Source organism: Pholcus phalangioides, unplaced genomic scaffold (genome assembly GCF_987345545.1).
Source record: "Pholcus phalangioides strain wild (caught in Gottingen) unplaced genomic scaffold, Ppha-v1.0 ptg000008l_1, whole genome shotgun sequence".
Lineage (NCBI taxonomy): Eukaryota > Metazoa > Arthropoda > Arachnida > Araneae > Pholcidae > Pholcus > Pholcus phalangioides.
In genome coordinates, this window is record NW_028301601.1 from 11,415,956 (window position 1) to 11,435,478 (window position 19,523).

Genomic DNA, 19,523 nt, shown 5'->3' on the forward strand with positions numbered 1-19,523 from the left:
AAAATTGAAAAGTACAGAGAGAGAGAGAGAGAGAGAGAGCAAATATTTTTATATTATATATATACAGCTGATGCTTGTTACAACGACCACAGGGTTATAGCAGAACTTGACAAAACTCAGGTGTCAAGTTGCCATGGCGGCTAAAAAATTGGCATTGCCACCCAAAATTTATGTGTGTGATTATCAAATTGTGGTTTTAGGACAACAATTTTTTTTTTGAAATCATGTCAGTGTGTCTCCCAACACCTGTCTTTCAAACCGAGCACAGGGTCTCGGTCAGGTCTATCGCCATGGGAAATTTACTACCCAGTGAGTTGTGCCAAAAGTGCGAGCGTGTGTGCCTATCAACAGTCTGAGTGTGTATTTAGTGTTGTGTCTGATTTTTTTTAGTGCTGCCATCTATATTTCAGAAGTGAAGTGAGTGTAAAAATTGGATATTTGTACCGTTTGTAGGCCTGTTGCTCTCCGTGTGAAACTTTTTAACAGGGAGATCAGCTCACATTCATGCCTCGAAGTTGAGTTGTCTTCCAACACTGAAAATGGTTACCAAATCCCAGAAAAGTGAAGCAAAAATCATTAATTATACCATTTTTCTCAAAAACAAAAAATTTTAGCTCCAGAGAAATTCAGGGGATGCCTAAATTCTTTCCAGATTTGTCAAGCCCTAAATTATAACAACAGTTTCATCATGACAACAGGTACGAAAAGTCCCAAATGTTTTCATATGACTGTATCCTACACATTTTTCTCTTAATGTAATGTTCATTTTCGACGAAACTATGAGGGCTGTTATAATGAGGGTCAACTGTATAAAGAATAATGGAGTTAAGAAAGACCTGAACAGAAATTTTTGGCAATGACAACCAAAACTAATTCTACTTATTGAAATGCAACAAGTTCCGAAACAGTTGAGTATTGACGTATGACTAATTTTATACATACCTCTTAAAAGTAAAAAAAAAATTTTCTACCTCTGTTATCGCATTCAATCATGCAGAAATAATTTTAGTAGCAAGGATGTTAGTTAATGAATGAATACATTAATGAAAGAAAAAAGTGTGTTTATAAATATACATATGCATGCAAATAAGATTGGACATATATCCTACCCCTGCTTGAAGTCCTTGTGCCAACTTATTAGAGGAAAGAAAAGAAAATTAAACACACATGAAATTCTTATAACACAAAAATATTGAACTTCTTAACAAACAAACTCATTAACAGGACAGGGAAAAAAATTTAGAAACAATAATACACTTATACATAATCTCAACATTTTTATAGCATTTTGGCATCAGTAATGCTATTCGAGCAACTACCAAAATGTATACTTGAACAAATATGTCCATATTTGAGCCAGCACTGAAAACCAGTTCTATTTATGTTTAAGAATGGCAATCATTTTTTTTTATCTTGCAGCCAAATGACATGCTCTCAAGTCAATCTTATTGACAAGTTGCTTTTTTTATTGCATATCATGCTCATGATATTAATTATTTCCAAAGAAAAATATTTTACATATTTAGACTCATTTACAAAAATAATAAATAAACAAAAAATAATAATAGCTTTACTCAAACAAATTAATTACTTACGGAGCATTTGTCACGCGTTGTCTGAACACACCCAGACTGGTCATTGCGGACACAACATGCTGTATCCCTTTCTCTATTTCTATCTTTTTTAATTGAATCAAAAATATTTTTATCTTTACGCATGCATGGTGTAAATTTGGCCCCTAGGTGCACCAGATCAGCCTAAAAGTTTAGAAATAAAAATATACCAGTTAGGTAAATGTGAAAAGCCAAAATTCATTGTTCAAACATCAGGAATGAGAAAGGAGTTATAAATGTGCGAAAAAGTCTGCATCAAGAGTCATTCCTCAAACTGAAAATGTGTATATTGTTTCTTCTCATGTTTCTTTTAAACAAAAGTTTCACTTTGAAATTAAACGGTCACAAAACTGTTTATTAAAATGTGTACAAGGTGTGAATGAATGGTTGAGCAGTAGTCATAAAACTCATTTTGATATTTTCTGTGTTCGTTTTTATACCCAAAAAGCTACATATTAATACGGAAATCATCAGAAAGTTGATTTATGATTCACAAAGGAGTGAGTGAAGCTGATTTTGAACAATCTGATTTTATGGTTCCATGCTATTTAATTGTTGGTTTTAGTCCCAGTATAAGAATTAATTACAGTGGCAACCTAAATTTTGTCACAAGCTACCAGAGGGAACCACTATACAGCCAAAAGGCTGTCCCCACTTAGAAGTTTAGATATTTTCTCAAATTTCTAGAAAAATACTAAATGAATCACTTCGAAATTTTGGTCATATATACTCTATGTTGGTACTCACCATTTAGCAACAAATGCATTTAGGGGACTGTTAAAGACTGTTAAATAAAAAAAATAAATTTTCTACCAAAATCCAGAGAAATTTTAATAAATTTGGAGAGCAGGAGGAAAGATGAAAAATCCGGAGAGTTGTGTGTGTGTGTGGCAGGTCTGTAAAACATTTTTATTATGTAATTTTTATCTCCTGAATACACTAATGACTAAATTTTCATTGAAAATATTGAGTACCAACACAGGATATATATGACCAAAATTTCTAAATGATTCGTTCAATATTTTTCTGGAAATTTGAGAAAATACCCAAACTCAATCCTCAATATTTAAACTAAAGTGGGCACAGACTTTTGGTTATATAGTGTATATGTTACTGCCAAAGCTAGACAGGGCCGGCCACTGTGCAAATTGGCCAAGAGTTTTGGCAAAAGTCTGAATTGCAAAAATGATTCAGACTTTGGCTGGCCATTTTGCGAAGTGGCTGGAGATCCCAGACTAAAGCTTGATGTCCTGATGTAAAACAACCTGGAAGGAGCCAAATCAATTTTTTTAATTGCCAACATGTTATAAATGTCTCTGTATAGCAGCTGTTTAGCTCCATGTGACGAGGGAAAAAAATTTGAAATTTGAGAGGAAAACTATAAAAATAATTATATACACACAGTTTTCCCACCAAATTTTGGAGAAAAAAAAGATTACCGCAACATGACTGCGGTTTGATGGGTTGCCAAAATTAACATGGACATAATTATCACGGAAAAATACACTAGCTTGATGATGATCCAGAATCATGTCTTTTGCTATCAGATTTTGGCCAGAGATCACTGGCCACTTCACAAACTGGCCGGTCAATATTTAACAAAATTGGCCAATTTCGGGCTTTGGCCGTAACATATACAGTCGAACCCCAGTATAAAGAACCCCAAGAGACAGGAGAAATCACTTCGTTAAAACGAAAAATTTCGTTATAAAGGAATTCCAGATATTTGCATTGTTTCTATGCAAACTTATCTGGGGGATTAGAAAAGTGTTCATTAAAACAAGATTTTCGCTATAAAGATATTCGTTAAAACGGGATTCGACTGTATACATATTTCCTAACGGAAAGCCAATTCAACTAAACAGAGGAGTACACAATCTTTGGAAGAAGCACACTGGGTTTGAAAAAGGAGAGGGTGCACAATGAATTTTTTCCAGAGAATTTTCAGTTACTAACCTTCCAAAAAGCTTTTTCAATTGACAGAAATTAATTGAATTCGATTTGGAAAAGCACATATTGTTTTTTTTCTCAATATTTATTTTATGAAAATATTCATAAATATTTTTAATTCTCTTGGAGAGGGGGAGAAACATGACCCCAGTACCTCTCCCTACGTACGCCTCTGGCACTAAGTGTTACTTTATATGAAGTAGCTACATAGAAAATGATTAAAATTCCACCAAAATGTAATAATATATTTAATGAATAAATACTGAAAAATTTTGATACACAATACAAAGCTGATCTACTTATTCATTGCAATGCTACTTCTGCATAAAAAAATTAAGTATACAGTTAAATATATGAAATTAATTTATATCATGAATTAAAGTACATATAGAAAAAGCGATACTTACTGGTCTTGGACCAAACCAAAAATTATCTGGTTCTAAGTAATCAACTTCTTGTAGATGAAGGCTTGTCACCATTACCTGGAATTAGAGATGACAAATGGTTTTTAAAAAAGGGATTTCACTCCTTTAGCTTCCCTTATGGGGGAGGAACAAAAATCAATAAATAAACAGAAAAAACAATAAATATTTCTAAAATTATCTGTAACAACATAGAAAAAAAGAGCAAAATCTACCAACATTTTGCAGTTGTTAGATCGAAAGCATCCTCTTTAGACACAGAGCAATATTTAGTTTGTAAATATAAGTGCGCCATAAGAATGAAAAACATGAAACATCTTCAAGCCATTCACAAGCAAATGAGTTTTTTTTTGGGAGAGTGGGGGGGGGGGGGGGGGGAGCAAAGTAGTATAAGTTTATTGTCTTTACAGCATTTCCCCAATGTTAGTGATAAGTATCATCTCAGTACCTATTCTATGGATCAGAAGTCTTTAACTACTTAAGGGGGTTTCTGACTGGCCTTCAAAACATCTCAGCACCCAACTCATGTAGTGGTTATATATAATTTTAATTTAATAAAATATAGTCTCCATATTATTTTTTAGTTGCCTCAGCCATCAGCTGGTCTGCAAACTATCGATTCTAAAATGATAATAGATGTAGTAACAACATAAATACTGTTGAACTTAAAATTTTAATACAAAAAAGTGAAAAAGTCTAAAATTTGCTATTAGTTTTTACAAAACTCATTAAATCTGTGTAAATTATTAAGCAACATCATGTAAGTTGGAAACACATATTGAATGCAAGTATCAATTGTGCAAGAAACAATCTTGTCAATAGAATATGTTTGAAATATATGCAGAACCAGCACCATATGTGATAATGAGTCTCCATCAGGGATTTACTTTAAAAAAAGGAGGGGAGCTCCCTATGAATACACTCTACAAGAAAATCCATAAAGTTAATTCGGGCTCACTCACCTTTCACATTACATAAACACAGATTTTCGGTGTTTATATTTCTTGTTTGCATATGGTTTCTTATTGTTCTGTTGTTAGTTTATTCATTAATGCTGAATTAAATTCAGATTAGGTGAAAAAATATGCATTCTTGATGTGTAACAAGATTTTTTTTGAATTGATAAGCAGTCGGTTAATTTAAAAAAAAGAAAGCTGATTTAAATATTAAAAAAAACCACATGATCTTTTCATATCCTGTACTTAATATAAATGGGGTTTGGTCTTTTCAATGTATCATGATCCGCATACCGGACCAGACAACAACAGTGAAAAAGCTGGTGCCCTATTCCCCCAATTTTCTCAGTATGCTGTCTAATGCAAGGGGAATAAAGTATATACAAACTAACAAACCATTCTACAACTTGCATTAGAGGAAGAAAAACCTCATTATTCTTGATACAAATTAATCACCATAACTTACTCCTAATCTGCAAAAGCATAAGGAAGTGGAGAGAAAATACTATTACAAGAATTAAACACAAGTTATAGTGATAAAAGTTGAGTGAACTGAAATCTTTGTATCATTCTAGAGATTGAGCTTCATAAAAATAACTCAAAGCATGGAAACTAAAAATTAAAAATCATCCGGTTCTTTTCTCAAACATTTACAAAACCAAATGCATCAAAAGCACACTAAAGTGAAGTAAATTATAGGGAAAAAAATAGTCCCTACCACAGAAAAAAAGGCTTATTGCTTTACCTGTCCAGACCTCTGCGTTCTTCTGATGCCAACTGGACCAAAACCGTAGACTGCAAGGCATATTACAGTCACTAGAATTTGCACAGTTGTCACCCAATATGTAAAGAAAGGCCTGAAATAATGTACATAAAACTTATTTATTAACTATATAGTTAAAATTTTTTTTATATAATGGAAAAAACAGTGCATAGTGTTTGAAATGGAACTAAAGATCAAGTTCATTTGTACAATATAATCGCATACCATGATGGACCTGAAACAAAGAGCCCGACTCTTTGACTACAATTCCAGACCCCGCCCCACCTCCATCAAATTTACAATTCTAATGACATTATTTATCTCAGATAAGTTGAATTTATTTGAAATTAAATTTTTTTAAAGATGAAACATTTGTGACTGGGATTGTGCAACAACTTTTAGAGTTTCTGGGTCATCACAGGAGTTCAGTGTGGTGAACAATTTTTGAATGTGACTCAGAGCTTACCTATGATCATCAAGGTCATCAAGCTGCTGCTTCACGTCGGAAGTGATACGATCTTGTTTCATCTTCCTCTGAAAAAGCCTGCCAAGGACTCCCACACCATACTGTCTCCGATTAAAGTTACTAAATCCGTGATCTGGATACTGAAATGAAACATAAAAAAATATGAAACAAAAAGCCCCACCCCAAGCAGCAATGCATGTGTGTGGGTATTTCAACTAATGGAGAATATTATCTAAATGTGAAAGAAATCTTGAAATTGGATGATATGAAGTGAAAATATTACATATTAATATGGTTTTTAAGCTAAATTAAGAAAGGCTGTACAAAACATGGAAAAGTATTAAAAAAAATTGATAAAATAAATTATTGTAAATTACTCAAAAATGTTCTTACAAGAAAATAATTAAATTCTTGTTTTTATCTGAAAAAATAATTGTTTGATTAGCAGGTGTTTAGATATATGCAGATGAATAATCTAAAATTATTATTCATGCACCATATGACAAATATTATAATAACAACCACCAATAAAAACTCACCTTGTCCCATATCCTCTTCAAGCCGACATCAGAGCTAGGAAGTTCCCCTTGGGAGGGTGGACGGTGCCAAGCAGTACTTCCAGGTCTAATGGAAAAAATGATGAAATTCATATAAAAAAAATAAAGATATTCATTTCAAAAATTTTAACTTAACATTTAAGTTTAACCTCTGAATGTTCATGCCAGAGTGTTATACAGGGTGTACTTTAAAATTTTGTGCTGCTGTGCTCCGTAGATTGCTAAATTTATGTAAAAAATTGTCTAGACTTATGCTCATGAACAGATACTTCTGTTTCATAAATACTCTGTTCAGTCATTTAAAAATATTGCTGAAAACATGAGAAAGGGGAAAATACAGAAACATGATAAAATTTTTATGCATCAAAATTTATTACTAGAAGGCTCATATCTTTGTTATGATACACATTGAAAGTTTTTTATTCACCTTCAACCTTTATTATTATTTTGTATGAAAGAAAGCAGCTTCATTGAATGAAAACCTGGTTCTAAATGAAGACCATATAGAGTTATTGCTTTCAGAAAAAAGAAAGACTTTGAGGAGTTAACAATAGAATTTTTAACACAAATGTGATGTCTTTTGTATAAATATTTATTTTTAACAGTATTACAATAGTTTCATAAATTTTAGTACTACAATTATTATTTTATTTAAGATTTACCTAGATGAATCAGCAGCATCTGCAGCACCTTGAGATGTTGGCAGATACAATCGAGCTGCAGCTAAGAGCTTTTCGTTCTTTGTTACGTTCTCCGATGATGTGGTGGAAAATGACGAGTCAAAAAATACATCATCCACTATTTGGTTGGCATCTGGTAACTGAGATATGCGAAAAAATGGATAATATAAATTTCAAAATGGGCAAAGTACATGGACCGGGAATTAAATTCACATACACAAACTGCACATACTGTTTCTGAAAAACAACAAATTTTTGTCCGCTGGATACTATAGCAAGGTAACTCAATTCTAGACATTTTGCATAAAAATGTGTTTAAACATTGAACAAGAGTGCGTACATATCATCATCTACTATTGAAATAAAAATAAATCTGTTCAGACTTATGTTATAGCTCAGACTTATATATGCTCAACTGCGGCATATTGAAAATGTTTCATTTTTTGCAATTACCTAAAAAAATCACTAATTTTCGAGTTACCGAGTTGTAGTATTCACCCAATCATATGCAGTGACATAAAAAAGAGAGAAGGGAGAATGCTAGCTGCTGCTGGAGGTCTTGATGTACTCCCATCATTGGAATAAGCAAGACTGAGATTTATGTTCCTGATAATCTCCCATGACATGGTCCACACCCCATAAAGGTTTTTGGAATCAATGGTCAATGGCTGAAATTGCTTTTTTGTGATAGAGACTGGGTCACACACAGTTTGTTCTGTATAGGCCAACATTAATCAATATATATGTATGAATTTTCATGGGATTCATATGTGTTGTACCATTATTTGTACATCTTTGGTTACAAAATTTCAATATACCTATGCAATAAGAAGTAATCTTCACCGAACACCAAACTCCAGTCATCTATATCGCCATACGACAATTTCCAACTGGTGGAAAATGAAGGTACCACCTATTGGTGGTTGCTCCAGGTTCGGCAGGTAAAGAACTCGTTTATGATGTTCTTAGGCCAAATTTGAACCATGGACCTCGACAGTAACCTTCATAGTGGAAGACGAGCATCTTACCACTGTGCCACTCGGATGCTAATATACCTATGCTGTTGCCTATCACAATTTTTTTACATAGATGTAAAAATATTTTTCAATTTGTTTAACTAAATTCAGCTGCCTAAAATTATATTCAATCATACTTGAAAAAAAAAAGAAAAAGAAATTGTAAAAAAAAAAAAAAAAAAAAAAAAAATTGAATTTGTCCACAAATGAAGCAAATGTGTTTCTTTAAGGGCATATTTGTAATTGTAACAATTATTCATTTCTTTGAAGTTGGAAACAAACCACAAAATATTGCAAAACTATTCATATTTAATGTTTGTAAAAAAACTAAAATAGCAAAAATGAAGAAATTGTTAGAAGTCTTTATTTTTATTTTCAGGAAATCTATAAATTAAATTTTTAATTAGACAACCATAAATACATTATAGGCATTGTATAGTATATTATCATGTGTATATATTGTTTATAATTTTTGTGATTGTGTTTTTAATTGGGTTGCTGTATTTTTGAAATACAGTCAAACCTTGTTAATGAGTCACTCTTGGGAGAGCAAAAATATGACTTAGTAAGCGGAGTGACTTGTTAAACTGAGTTGGCCATAGCTGTGCCAATTCCTGCCTGAGGACAATTGGGACTTCCAGAAAGTGACCCGGTAACCGGGTGACGCACTAACGAGGTTTGACTGTATATGACATCCATATTTGTTATGGGCATCTTTTTCTCAGCCACCTCGTTGGGCATTTTGCCTGTTGTGGCATTGTATTTGTATTTGTATAAATTTTTAAACCAAATACAATTCAATATTTTTCTTTGATAAATAAAAATCTTGCAAAGTTGAAAGGAAAAAAAAATATAAACTAAAATTTTTTTTTCAACATTATTCACGTAAAAAAAAGCAATAGAAAGCCAAACAACTCATTGTAGCAGCAGATTTAATTTTAATGGTGAAAATTTGAATTTTCACTGAATGTACAGTAACCCCCCCCCCCCCGATGCTGTTACTCCTCTTTTATGGCCAAATAATGATTTTCCTTGCATAATAAAAGTATGCATTTCAAACCCCTAATTAACCGTCAGCTCTTTCACAGACAATTTTTTTTTGTCTCACTGGTGTCTGAAAAAGAGGGATTTTACTCTATACTATATAAATATGTAAAATTCCACAGGCTAACACATACAAACACAAAAAATTATGAGGTATAAAATATACTTTTTCACACACAAAAGCTCATAATATAATACCATTGAACTTACTTGATTCAAAGTTCTAAAACTTTGAACTACCCTTTACAATTCTGTCAAATATTTTTGTTTAATTTTGTGGAAATACAAAAGCTTATAACTCACTTGCATTGATGGAAGCCCAGTGTCACCTTCATCATGAAAGACACTATCATTTTCGGATGCATAGTTGTCGGATCTCTCACTAGATCGAAGCGGCCAAAAATTACGAGTAGAACATCGTCTGATAACAGTCTGTATTTAAAGAAAAAAAAGTAACGATTCAAGTATAGCAGAAAATTACAACTTACACAGTGTGTAAGTTCTTTGCTTGAACAACACTCAGGATGGACCAGAATGGCAGATCACACATGTAAAAATGTCAAATGGCAAGACACTGAACAATGTGAAAGATAACAGAATTTACACTTTATCACTGAATATGGGTGACAAAAGAATGTATTAAAACTATCAGCACTTTTAAGTGATGTTGGCTAGATAAAAGAGCAATGTATATGATGAAAAATTTAAACTCAGAGAAAGAAGCATTTGCCAACGCTACTCGTGCTAAAAATTCATACATTAAATTCAAACAAACATGCATCATAAATTTATAAAACCCAATGACTCACTGTAGTGATAAGGCCAACACTATCAACCATAATTCTATATACAGAGTCTTTTCTCCTATGCCTTTGGAACAAAGGAGCATTTTCAACTGATGATGTCGATACTGGTCGAGTACTACTGTCAACAGCATCTGATGATGCCACAACTGGTGGTTGCAACAAAGGCGACTGCATCTGAACGCTCGGAATGCCTCGTGCACTGGGTTGCACTGGTGGTGGAATGCTTATGGCAGCTTGCAAAGGCTGCTGATCTGTTTCTTCCTGCGAGAAAAAGAGGTAAAAAAACATATATTAATGAATTTCAATTTTTATATTATGTATTTATATTGAAAAGAAAAGAATACTCATTCCTTTCTAATATTTCCACAGCATTAAAAAAATCCTATTAATTTGAAGTACTGAATCAGCAGATAGCAAAAATCAGTCGATCAAGGCAAAAAAAAACTTGTTCATTCAAGTCGTGCACCTCGTGAAGTTGCCTCTTTCTATTTTGTCTCGCTCCTCGAGTATATGCTGTGTAGAACAAAACACTACAATTGTTTTTGTCTCCAATCTCTATTATATGTTCTTGTACCTTCTTCGTCCCCCCCCCCCACTATATGTGCAGCTGTAAAGCCCACCCATAATTGTATATACACTTTTTCTGGAAGTTTAAATTCTTTCTTGTGATAAAAAATTGTATCAAACAGACTGAGCCGATGTCAGCCTTCATGGTGGTCACATAGGCCCAGTGCGAATATCCTTGTTTCATGTTAGTGTATAATTGGGATTGTTGCTTGTGCAGTCAAAATGTCTCATAATTTAACTTATGATCAAGGAACCTGGCCCTTGCTAAAATATTAAATTCTGCATGATTATTAGGAAAAAATTATTTTAGTGCAAAACATTTACCTTACACAATCATATCAATTGAAAAAAAAAAAAAAAACGACAAAGAGCAATTGACAAATATTTTCATTGGATTTTACATAAGATTTCAATTTAATTTTAATCTTTTATTCTAAATATTTTAGTTTAACCTTTATTTATTTTAAGAATGCTTACATTATTGAAAAATGATTATAGTGTATGTAAATTATGCTTCATTTTCAAAACCGGTACAGATATAACGAAGTTTGCGTATAACAAATAATTTCACTGTTTTTTCCGACTTTGTTATACGCAGATCCAACTGTATTATATACAGTATAGTACCTATAGTGTATTTAAAATCTGCCATCTCTATAAATTCTATTGCAGCTCCAGCCTCGATCTCAATGTTCTTTGGAGAGATAAGGGAATCATGGTGATCCTTCTCATCACTGGTGTGGATGAGAAATTAAATTTTTTGAAGAGAGGAGGATAAAAACAAGTAATGGCATAATCGAAAGTGGTTTTGAAATCTGTGCGATTAACCTAAAATAACCAATTTAAAAAAAAGACAAGATCAAAGTGAAGACATTCTAGGATTTGACAAAGTATGTTAATCCTTAATTTAGCATATTAAATTTCTTCAAATGAGCAGCCTTAATTTCTTAATGTATTCCTATATTTGTTTACAATTGGCAAATAGATGCATTAAATGAATAAAATGTGTTCTTATACAATCAATCAATGGTTTTGAAAAATATATGATCAAAATTTGATTAGTCACTCAATGAATGCACTGAAAATTTTTCTTTAACCATTTAAAAATTGTAAAAGGTTCCCAGCTTCAGTGTTTACCGAACATCAAATACACAATTGAATTAATACACACAACAGAAACTTTTGAATCAATAGGAAAAATCAATCTACAAACCTTCAATTCTCCCCATCTTTTGCTTAATAATCTTCGTCTTCTTTCAGTCCACCTTTGATAACTACTATGTTCGGTCTCGTTATCAATACCAAAAAATGAAGCAGTGTTTTTGGCAATATATCTAGCATGAAAGAAAAGGATTTTTTTATTGGATAAATTTGCATTTGTAAGGTGTTACATACATAGAGAGGGTACTTTGCAATAATAATTCAATCCGAACAATTAAAAAGAATTATTAATGTAAAAACATCATAATGTTAAACTAATGTAAACAACCGCAGTCATGAAATACTTAACTTGAATTAGAAAATATTAAAACTGGAGAGTGGCAGAATAAAAAACACAAAGATACTAACTCTTTGACTGTTTTTGATCGTCGGAGACCGCTCTGAATTATACTCCGCCTCTGGCTGCCAGTGTTTTCCGACATTTCTCTCGATGCAGGGAATGAATGGCGGGCAGTCTGAACATTTCTCTCACTGCTGCGATCGAAAAGTGGATTTTCAATGACACCAAGAGGTTGAGATGATGATGGTATTGTTGTTGTCGATGATGATGATGATGTTGCTGTTGCTGCAGTATTTTCTGAAGAGTTCCCACTGTTTTTTGGCTTACGGAGACTAGTGGACTCCGTTTGCATTCTTACAATGGGAGTACCTGCATTAAAAAAAATAAAAAATTCACTATGCAGCAAATAGGAACAAACAGTTATCAGGCAGAAAAAAAAAATTAACAGTTGTGTCAATGACTTAAAAACTTTTTTTTAAAGACAAAACTGAGTTCGACTAACAACTGATTTGATAAATAAATTGAAATGCAATGAAAGGAAAATTTGTGCGCTATACATTTCAGTCATCTTATTTTTCCCAATTGAAATATGAGTACGCCCGAGTAGCGTGATGGTAAGATGCTTGTCTACCACCGTGAAGGTTTCTGTCACGGTCCCGGGTTTGAACCCAAGGAAAGATATAGATAAGACATCTTCCCTAACGAACTTGAGGCGACTACCGATAGACAGCGCCTTCATTTCCAACCCATCTCATTAATGGCAGTAAATTGCAATATGGCCAGAGTTGGTGTTTGGTGAAGTAGTAGTTGAGATATGAAAAAAGAAACCAACCTTTGCAAACAAGAAAGAAAACTCATATTCAGAAATCAGAGAACGTTAGTCACTTACATAAAGAATTAGGTGGGTCCACAGGGTTCCTTTGCATAAGATTTACATTGAATGCAGCGTATGCAGCTTCCACCTGAAAGTATAAAATTATAATATTAATTTTAAGCCAAGAAATAATTTTCATTTGAAGCAGGGTTGGGTCTTTGCCGAGACCGTGGAAAAAACCAGGTAAAAGTATTCTTTTTACTCAAGACATACCAAGCTTCGTTTTAAAAAAATTATGATTATTTATTTCTAGAATTCAAAGCAGATAAATCCTATTTTCAAATTCTATGAATTTTTGCCGCTGGCAAAAATGTGGCAAAAACTATTTTTGCCAGGGAGGTTTTTACTATGGTTTCTTCCACTGCAACAATAACTTGCCAACCCTGATTTGAGGGAACACATAGAGTGATTTATAAAGAAGTATACCATTGGCAGATACTATAAAATAGGTACTAGAGATGGGCAAATATTTGGTTACTATTTGGTATTCGGACCTTCAGTCAAATATTGGGTTCAGCTAAATTTTGCTAAGGTATTCGGCAAACAGTTGTGAAAATCTAAGTACAGTTGGCCCTCTGTATTCGCAATCTATTTCCCAGTATTTTTGGAAAACATTGTTGAGGTAATAATACTTTATCGGAACAAAATATGTCTTATGTGTTGAATAAACGTTTAAAAAATTCTTCCTCTTAAAGGTTTTTCTGGTGCTTCAGAAAATATTTAGTTAAACGTTCCTAAAGTCGAAAACCTTGAAAAGAAAATTCACAATATTTACAAAGGTTAGCTTCATTGCTGCTGGTTTTTCGTTATTAAGGCATCTAAGTGTACAGTCAAATATATCAAGAAATAAGAACATAAAATTTGATCAGCCATTGCTGTAGCTACACCCACTACTATATAGCCCTGGATCCACATGTCTCTCATGTAGAGAGTGCTGTTTTTCTGTGGGTGTGATAAGAAAAAGGTATGCAAGTTATGTATTGCATAACTTGGACACTATAGCCGTCATTATTTATGAATAATGGAAACCCCTATATTTTGTTCCTCAATGCCCTAATATTGATGTCAGGGTTGGCAGGTTTTTAATGTATGACAGTTCTTGACAGTTTAAACCATCAAAAACCCTCCACCACAAACCTCAAATATTGCTTTTCAATATAAAAATTCCTATTGAAAATACACATTGATTGTATGTAATGTTTAAAGCGATTACGTTAAAGGAAAAAATAAATACTTAATATGACTGTAAAATAAATTTCTACTCTTTACAGAATTAATTTTGACAACATATATGTTGTAGCATCATGAGAAGTTATCAGGGAAAAAAGAAGTTCTAATAGAGAAAATATCTATCTCATCCGTTGAGAGTAGTGTTACCGCAGACAATATTGTTGTGATGTTGTCGTCTGCTTTTTGTCAGTGTACAGTATTGCCGCCTGTTTTTCGTCAGTGTCAGTGTGAGAGCGCGACGAGATAGAGATAGACGTGTCTCGAGGAGTGTTAGTCCATAGTTTTTTTTCTTCAATGTTTTGTTTGTTAAAGTATGTATTGTTTTTTTGTAAAATATACAATTTGAATAGAGCATAGCATAAAAGCCAAAGGAAAAACTATGGAATGAATTGATATTCTTCAATTCAAGATGATTCTTAATCTTCCGAAATTTCTTTAACTGCTTATACAGGGTGCATAGCTAATATCTGGCACCACAAATTATTGGCAAACCATTGATCCTAGAAGTATACCTTCAGTTAGAAAAAGTATCTAAATAGCATGTAAACCTGACACAGCATTCATATTGCAAAGGGTTGTACAGTTATTGAAATAAAAAATTGACTTTTCATATAGACACCCTGTACTCAAGAACCCAATTACAACGTTTTTGCAAGTCTCTCCTGATGCCAATAAAAATATTATAATAATCCCCCATTTCTAAGTGTAACATTTGATGAGATATCTGATTTCAAAAACCCAAGAGAAGAGTTGGGATGAAAATCCAATTCATATCACTCGTACTCACAAATCTTTTGTTGCACCCTTGGTCACAAAGATACAACAAAGTTGAAGTTAGTTCTTCATCTATGTCTGGTCATGTCAAAACCACCATTTTGCTTTCTCTCGGTTGCATCAGTTCAGTAGACCTACACATTTTGATTGTGAGCATAGAGATGTTTTTCATAAATTTCAAAGCGAAAGTTGAAAGTTTTCGATTTAAAAAAGGAAAAGAATAAATTATCGACAAAATGGGAAAAAATCCAAATCTCAAGAAGAGTTTGTAGCTCAGCTTAGCTTCAGCATTGCGGAACTAGTCATCTTATCAATCTCTTGGGATTGATCAGAATTATTGTAGGATCCCCTTTGCTCTCTTCATGTTCTTCTCTTTTAAATTATACTTTACTAGCAAGGAATCTTAGTACAAGGAGTAGATCTAGGTATTTTTCCTAATAAGAGTCTAATTGTCAAAATTGTTTTACCAAAAAACATTTATTGCCCACAATCACTTTTTTTTATAGACTTGCATGTTAGAAGTGGTGCTAAATGAATTCCAGAACTCGGCCACCAGACTTACCCCTTTGCAGAAACCCCTTCCAGCCTGGCTTGGTGGCAGATTGGTAGTGGTGCTGTGCAGAAGATACCTTTGTAAATGCCCAAGAATGAAAAATTATGCATTGCTTTTCAAAAACTGAAGCTATGTGTTAACACAATGTGAAATATCAAAGAAATTTGGTATCCTGCAGAGAGTTCATTTGCTTTGTGAAGGGAAAAAGAAACCCTGTGAGATAAGTACATCACTACATTTAGATGTGTGATGCAATCCTTATTCATGAATTTGCTTAAGATAGAGCATCAGAATGTAGCCAAAGGTTAGAAAATGTGGTAAGAATGAGAAATTTTGGCTTCTGTATATAACTTTAAATAACTAAGATATTTCATATGAAAAAAATATATATATTCAGGCCACTTTTATGAGACTTTTGAAAAAAAAAACAAAAAAACCACTTATACCATTTTATGCCATTTAAAGATATACCATCAGAATGCACCCCGAGAATATAAAATGTGGTAAAAATAAAAAATATTATATTTAGGCCACTTTTATTTGATTTTTTGAAAAAAACCACTTGGTTTAAACCAAACAACACTAGTGGCAACTCAATATCTCACATATGGAGCAGATATCTCAATTCACTCAATGTACAACCAAAGGGCCATTCAGCATCAACTAAATAGAACAACTCTATTTTGACAAGATTGTTTTTTGCAGAATTAATGGATGTGCTTCCAACTTGCATGATGTTGCTTAATTGTTTACACATTTTTATTCTTTCATAGATTTAATGATTTTTGGTTAAAAAAAAGAGCAAACTAAAAATTTTAATACAAAAAGTAAAGTTGAAAGCCCAATGATATTTATTGGCACATCACATCTATTATTATTTTGAATCATCAATTAGAACATAGAATTCAAGGCTTTATGCATAAAATTATTCCTATGGTTTTTAAACAAATAACCACATTGTAATGCATTGAAAATATTTAGTGCAATTTAGTTTAGTTCAATTCCCTATATTTTTCTGTAATTTTTTACACACGCAAAATCCAGAAATAGAGCAGTTTTCTTTCTGCACTGTATTGAGGGATTAGGTTCAAGTCTATATTTGCCCTTATGTAAAGAAAAAACAAAATTTAATTTTTTTTTGATTTAAATCAATAATTAAAAAAAATTCAAGTGATTTTAATCAGGTGTACCCTGAACAGGGTTTAAGCTATGGCCGCATTTTTTGCAAAATGCGAAAGAAAATCTTAGAATGCGAAAGAAGTGGTAGCCACTTTCACAAAAATGCATACAGGAGGTACAGAACGAGTAGACATCCAACCATCAATGATTACATTAGCATTGTAGCATTTTGCTAAAGCTTTTCTCCCCATTTTCGCTTTTTTGCGAAAGGAATTTTTTATCTAGCTTAAACCCTGACCCTGAATGGTCCAATAAATAAGGGTCCAAAAATAAAAGCCAAAAGGGATTATACTCAGCTCATGACTGCACAAATCTATTGTTTGACATGCCCGGACAAAAAAGTTAGTCTGGCTGTGTTTTTTCCTACCCACATACTCAATGCTAGCAAATAAAATATTGATACGGCATGTATTACTTTTAGTCAATTAAAAAAATAATGTGATCAGCACGTATTCCCAAGAGATCTTTACGATCTGTCCAGGGAATTTGTTAGTGTTAGTAGACATCCATGCCTGAACCGGGATTCGAACCCAGACCTGCGCAGTCAGAAGCTAGTTCCCTAACCACTGGACTACCAGGCAGCTAAATTTTTAAACATTTATATACTGTCGAATCCTGTTATAACGAACTCCAAGAGACCGGAGAAATCACTTCGTTATAACAAAATTTTGTTATAAAGGAATTCCAGATTTTTGCATAGTTCCTGAGTGAACTTATATGGAGAATTGGGGATGAAAAAAGTGTTTGTTGAAACGAGATTTTTGCTATAATGGTATTTGCTAAAATGGGACTCGACTTTACATATCCTGTGCTGTTCTCAAATTAATAATGATTATAGTGGATCCCATCATGCATAACGTTTTTTGAAAAAACTTTGTAAGCAGGAAAATGCTTTACAACAGAGAACCTCAATGAATAGGATATCAATAAGAATTGTGACCATAAAGATAGCAATACAGTCGATGCTTGTTATAATGACAATACGTTATAGCAGGGCTTAACAAATCCCAAGTGCCAGGTTGCTACAGCGACTAAAAAATTAGCATATGCTGCTAAAATGAGCAATGTATGATAAGTAAATTGAAGTGCAACACACAGCCCAGATTTTTCAGAAATTACGTCAGCATAACAGCTAATATAAGAAGGGGGGGTCACTAAGTCCCCGCCAAGTTGAAAGAAAACATTATTTAGACTGTTCTTTCGTGGGAAGGGAGAATGCTTGGCTCTCATAAAACTTTGCTGGTGCCTAAGTTTTTTCTTTGATTTGTCAAGCCCTGGTGCTAAGCAGGAAAACACTCTAAATGGGAATGTTATAGACAGGATCCACGTATGCAAGAAAAACCTCAGTAGGACATAATATCTGCATGGACAAGTGCAGGAACTGACAAAGTCCAAGAACTAGATTGCCATGGAAGAAGACTTGAAAAAATCTGTATTACTGCCTTAAATTTTTTGTACAGGCCATTCTTATGAAATTGGACAAAAAATGAAAAAATAATAATAATCTATACATATAAAATTGATTTTTTTTTGTTTGTGTATGTTCTCCATACAAATCTACAATTTTAGATCGATCGTCGCTGGATTTTGCATATAGTCGGCCCCCCGTATTCGTGGGGGTTACGTTCCAGGGGTGACCGCGAATACAGGAAATCTGCGAATAACCGAAACCATACTTTTTTCTTGTATATCTCGTTTATTGAACAGCATGAGAAGAGCAGGGTAACGCAGAGGTGTAAGGGAATGTAAAAGAGGGTGCAGAAATTGTTGGCGACACAAAGAACATTGTGATTTCTATTTGCAGTTTCTTCTTCATATCATCAAGTATGTTGGGATATGATGACAAGGCTTCCTCTACCAATTTTTCTACATGTGAAGAGTGTACCATAGAGGGATCTATGCCATGAAAACAATCTATTGCTGATTTGAGCGTGCGAAGCACTTCCGCTATGTTACTCATGGTGAACTTGTCTTCTACTTTTTATATTGATCTTCTTCATCTGATACCGCTTAAGTTTCAGGAGCAGTCAACTGCATTAATTGTTCTTCGATCAATACCTCTGAACTGCTATTAATTAGCTGTTCGAGACTTCTATATCTATATCATTGAACCATTCTCTACCCACTTGTTTCACTAACGTGAAATGTCTCTTTAAGTTGGCTCTGTAGAATTGGTTGTGTCCTTTAGCGCACATTATGGCCAAAGGGGTTAATCCAACCCGAGGTGACCGTTTCTCTCTTGGGAGTTGCCACGGTTCTAGTGATGACAGTAATGCCATTAGCAAGCCATTCTTAACATGCACAACTCAAGTTTTGTAAACAAAACACATCAATGACGATTTCTGAGTGTTGCAAAAAAAATTTCCAGAAAGGAAAAAACCCCACAAATACGGAAACCGCGAATATGGAAACTGCGAATACGGGGGGGGGGGGGGCTGACTGTATACCAAACAGGGCCTGGATTGAACGATAGGCTACTTTCAGAGCAGGACAGATGCCCAAAATGGGCAAAAAACCGTAGGGCAACAATGGTTTCTCAGTCTCAACAATCACTAGAATGTTTACTTTGGTT

The 19,523-nt window shown here is 33.5% G+C and overlaps 1 protein-coding gene across 3 annotated transcripts in view; it reads right to left on the reverse strand.

The window, feature by feature from the left end:
* rho-5 (rhomboid-5) overlaps positions 1–19,523 on the reverse strand; it is a 46,496-nt gene that overhangs the window by 14,834 nt on the left and 12,139 nt on the right. For 2 of the 3 annotated variants that reach the window (XM_089234168.1, XM_089234170.1), the window contains exons 2-13: positions 13,231–13,303; positions 12,410–12,710; positions 12,054–12,174; positions 10,277–10,534; positions 9,771–9,899; positions 7,390–7,547; positions 6,710–6,794; positions 6,171–6,310; positions 5,687–5,798; positions 3,971–4,045; positions 1,596–1,757; positions 1,110–1,133 (exon numbers count right to left, since the gene is read on the reverse strand). In XM_089234168.1, coding sequence (XP_089090294.1) covers positions 1,110–1,133; positions 1,596–1,757; positions 3,971–4,045; positions 5,687–5,798; positions 6,171–6,310; positions 6,710–6,794; positions 7,390–7,547; positions 9,771–9,899; positions 10,277–10,534; positions 12,054–12,174; positions 12,410–12,710; positions 13,231–13,303 — 1,638 coding nt within the window. The remainder of the gene's footprint in view (positions 1–1,109; positions 1,134–1,595; positions 1,758–3,970; positions 4,046–5,686; positions 5,799–6,170; positions 6,311–6,709; positions 6,795–7,389; positions 7,548–9,770; positions 9,900–10,276; positions 10,535–12,053; positions 12,175–12,409; positions 12,711–13,230; positions 13,304–19,523) is intronic. The other variant, XM_089234169.1, reaches the window with a different exon arrangement.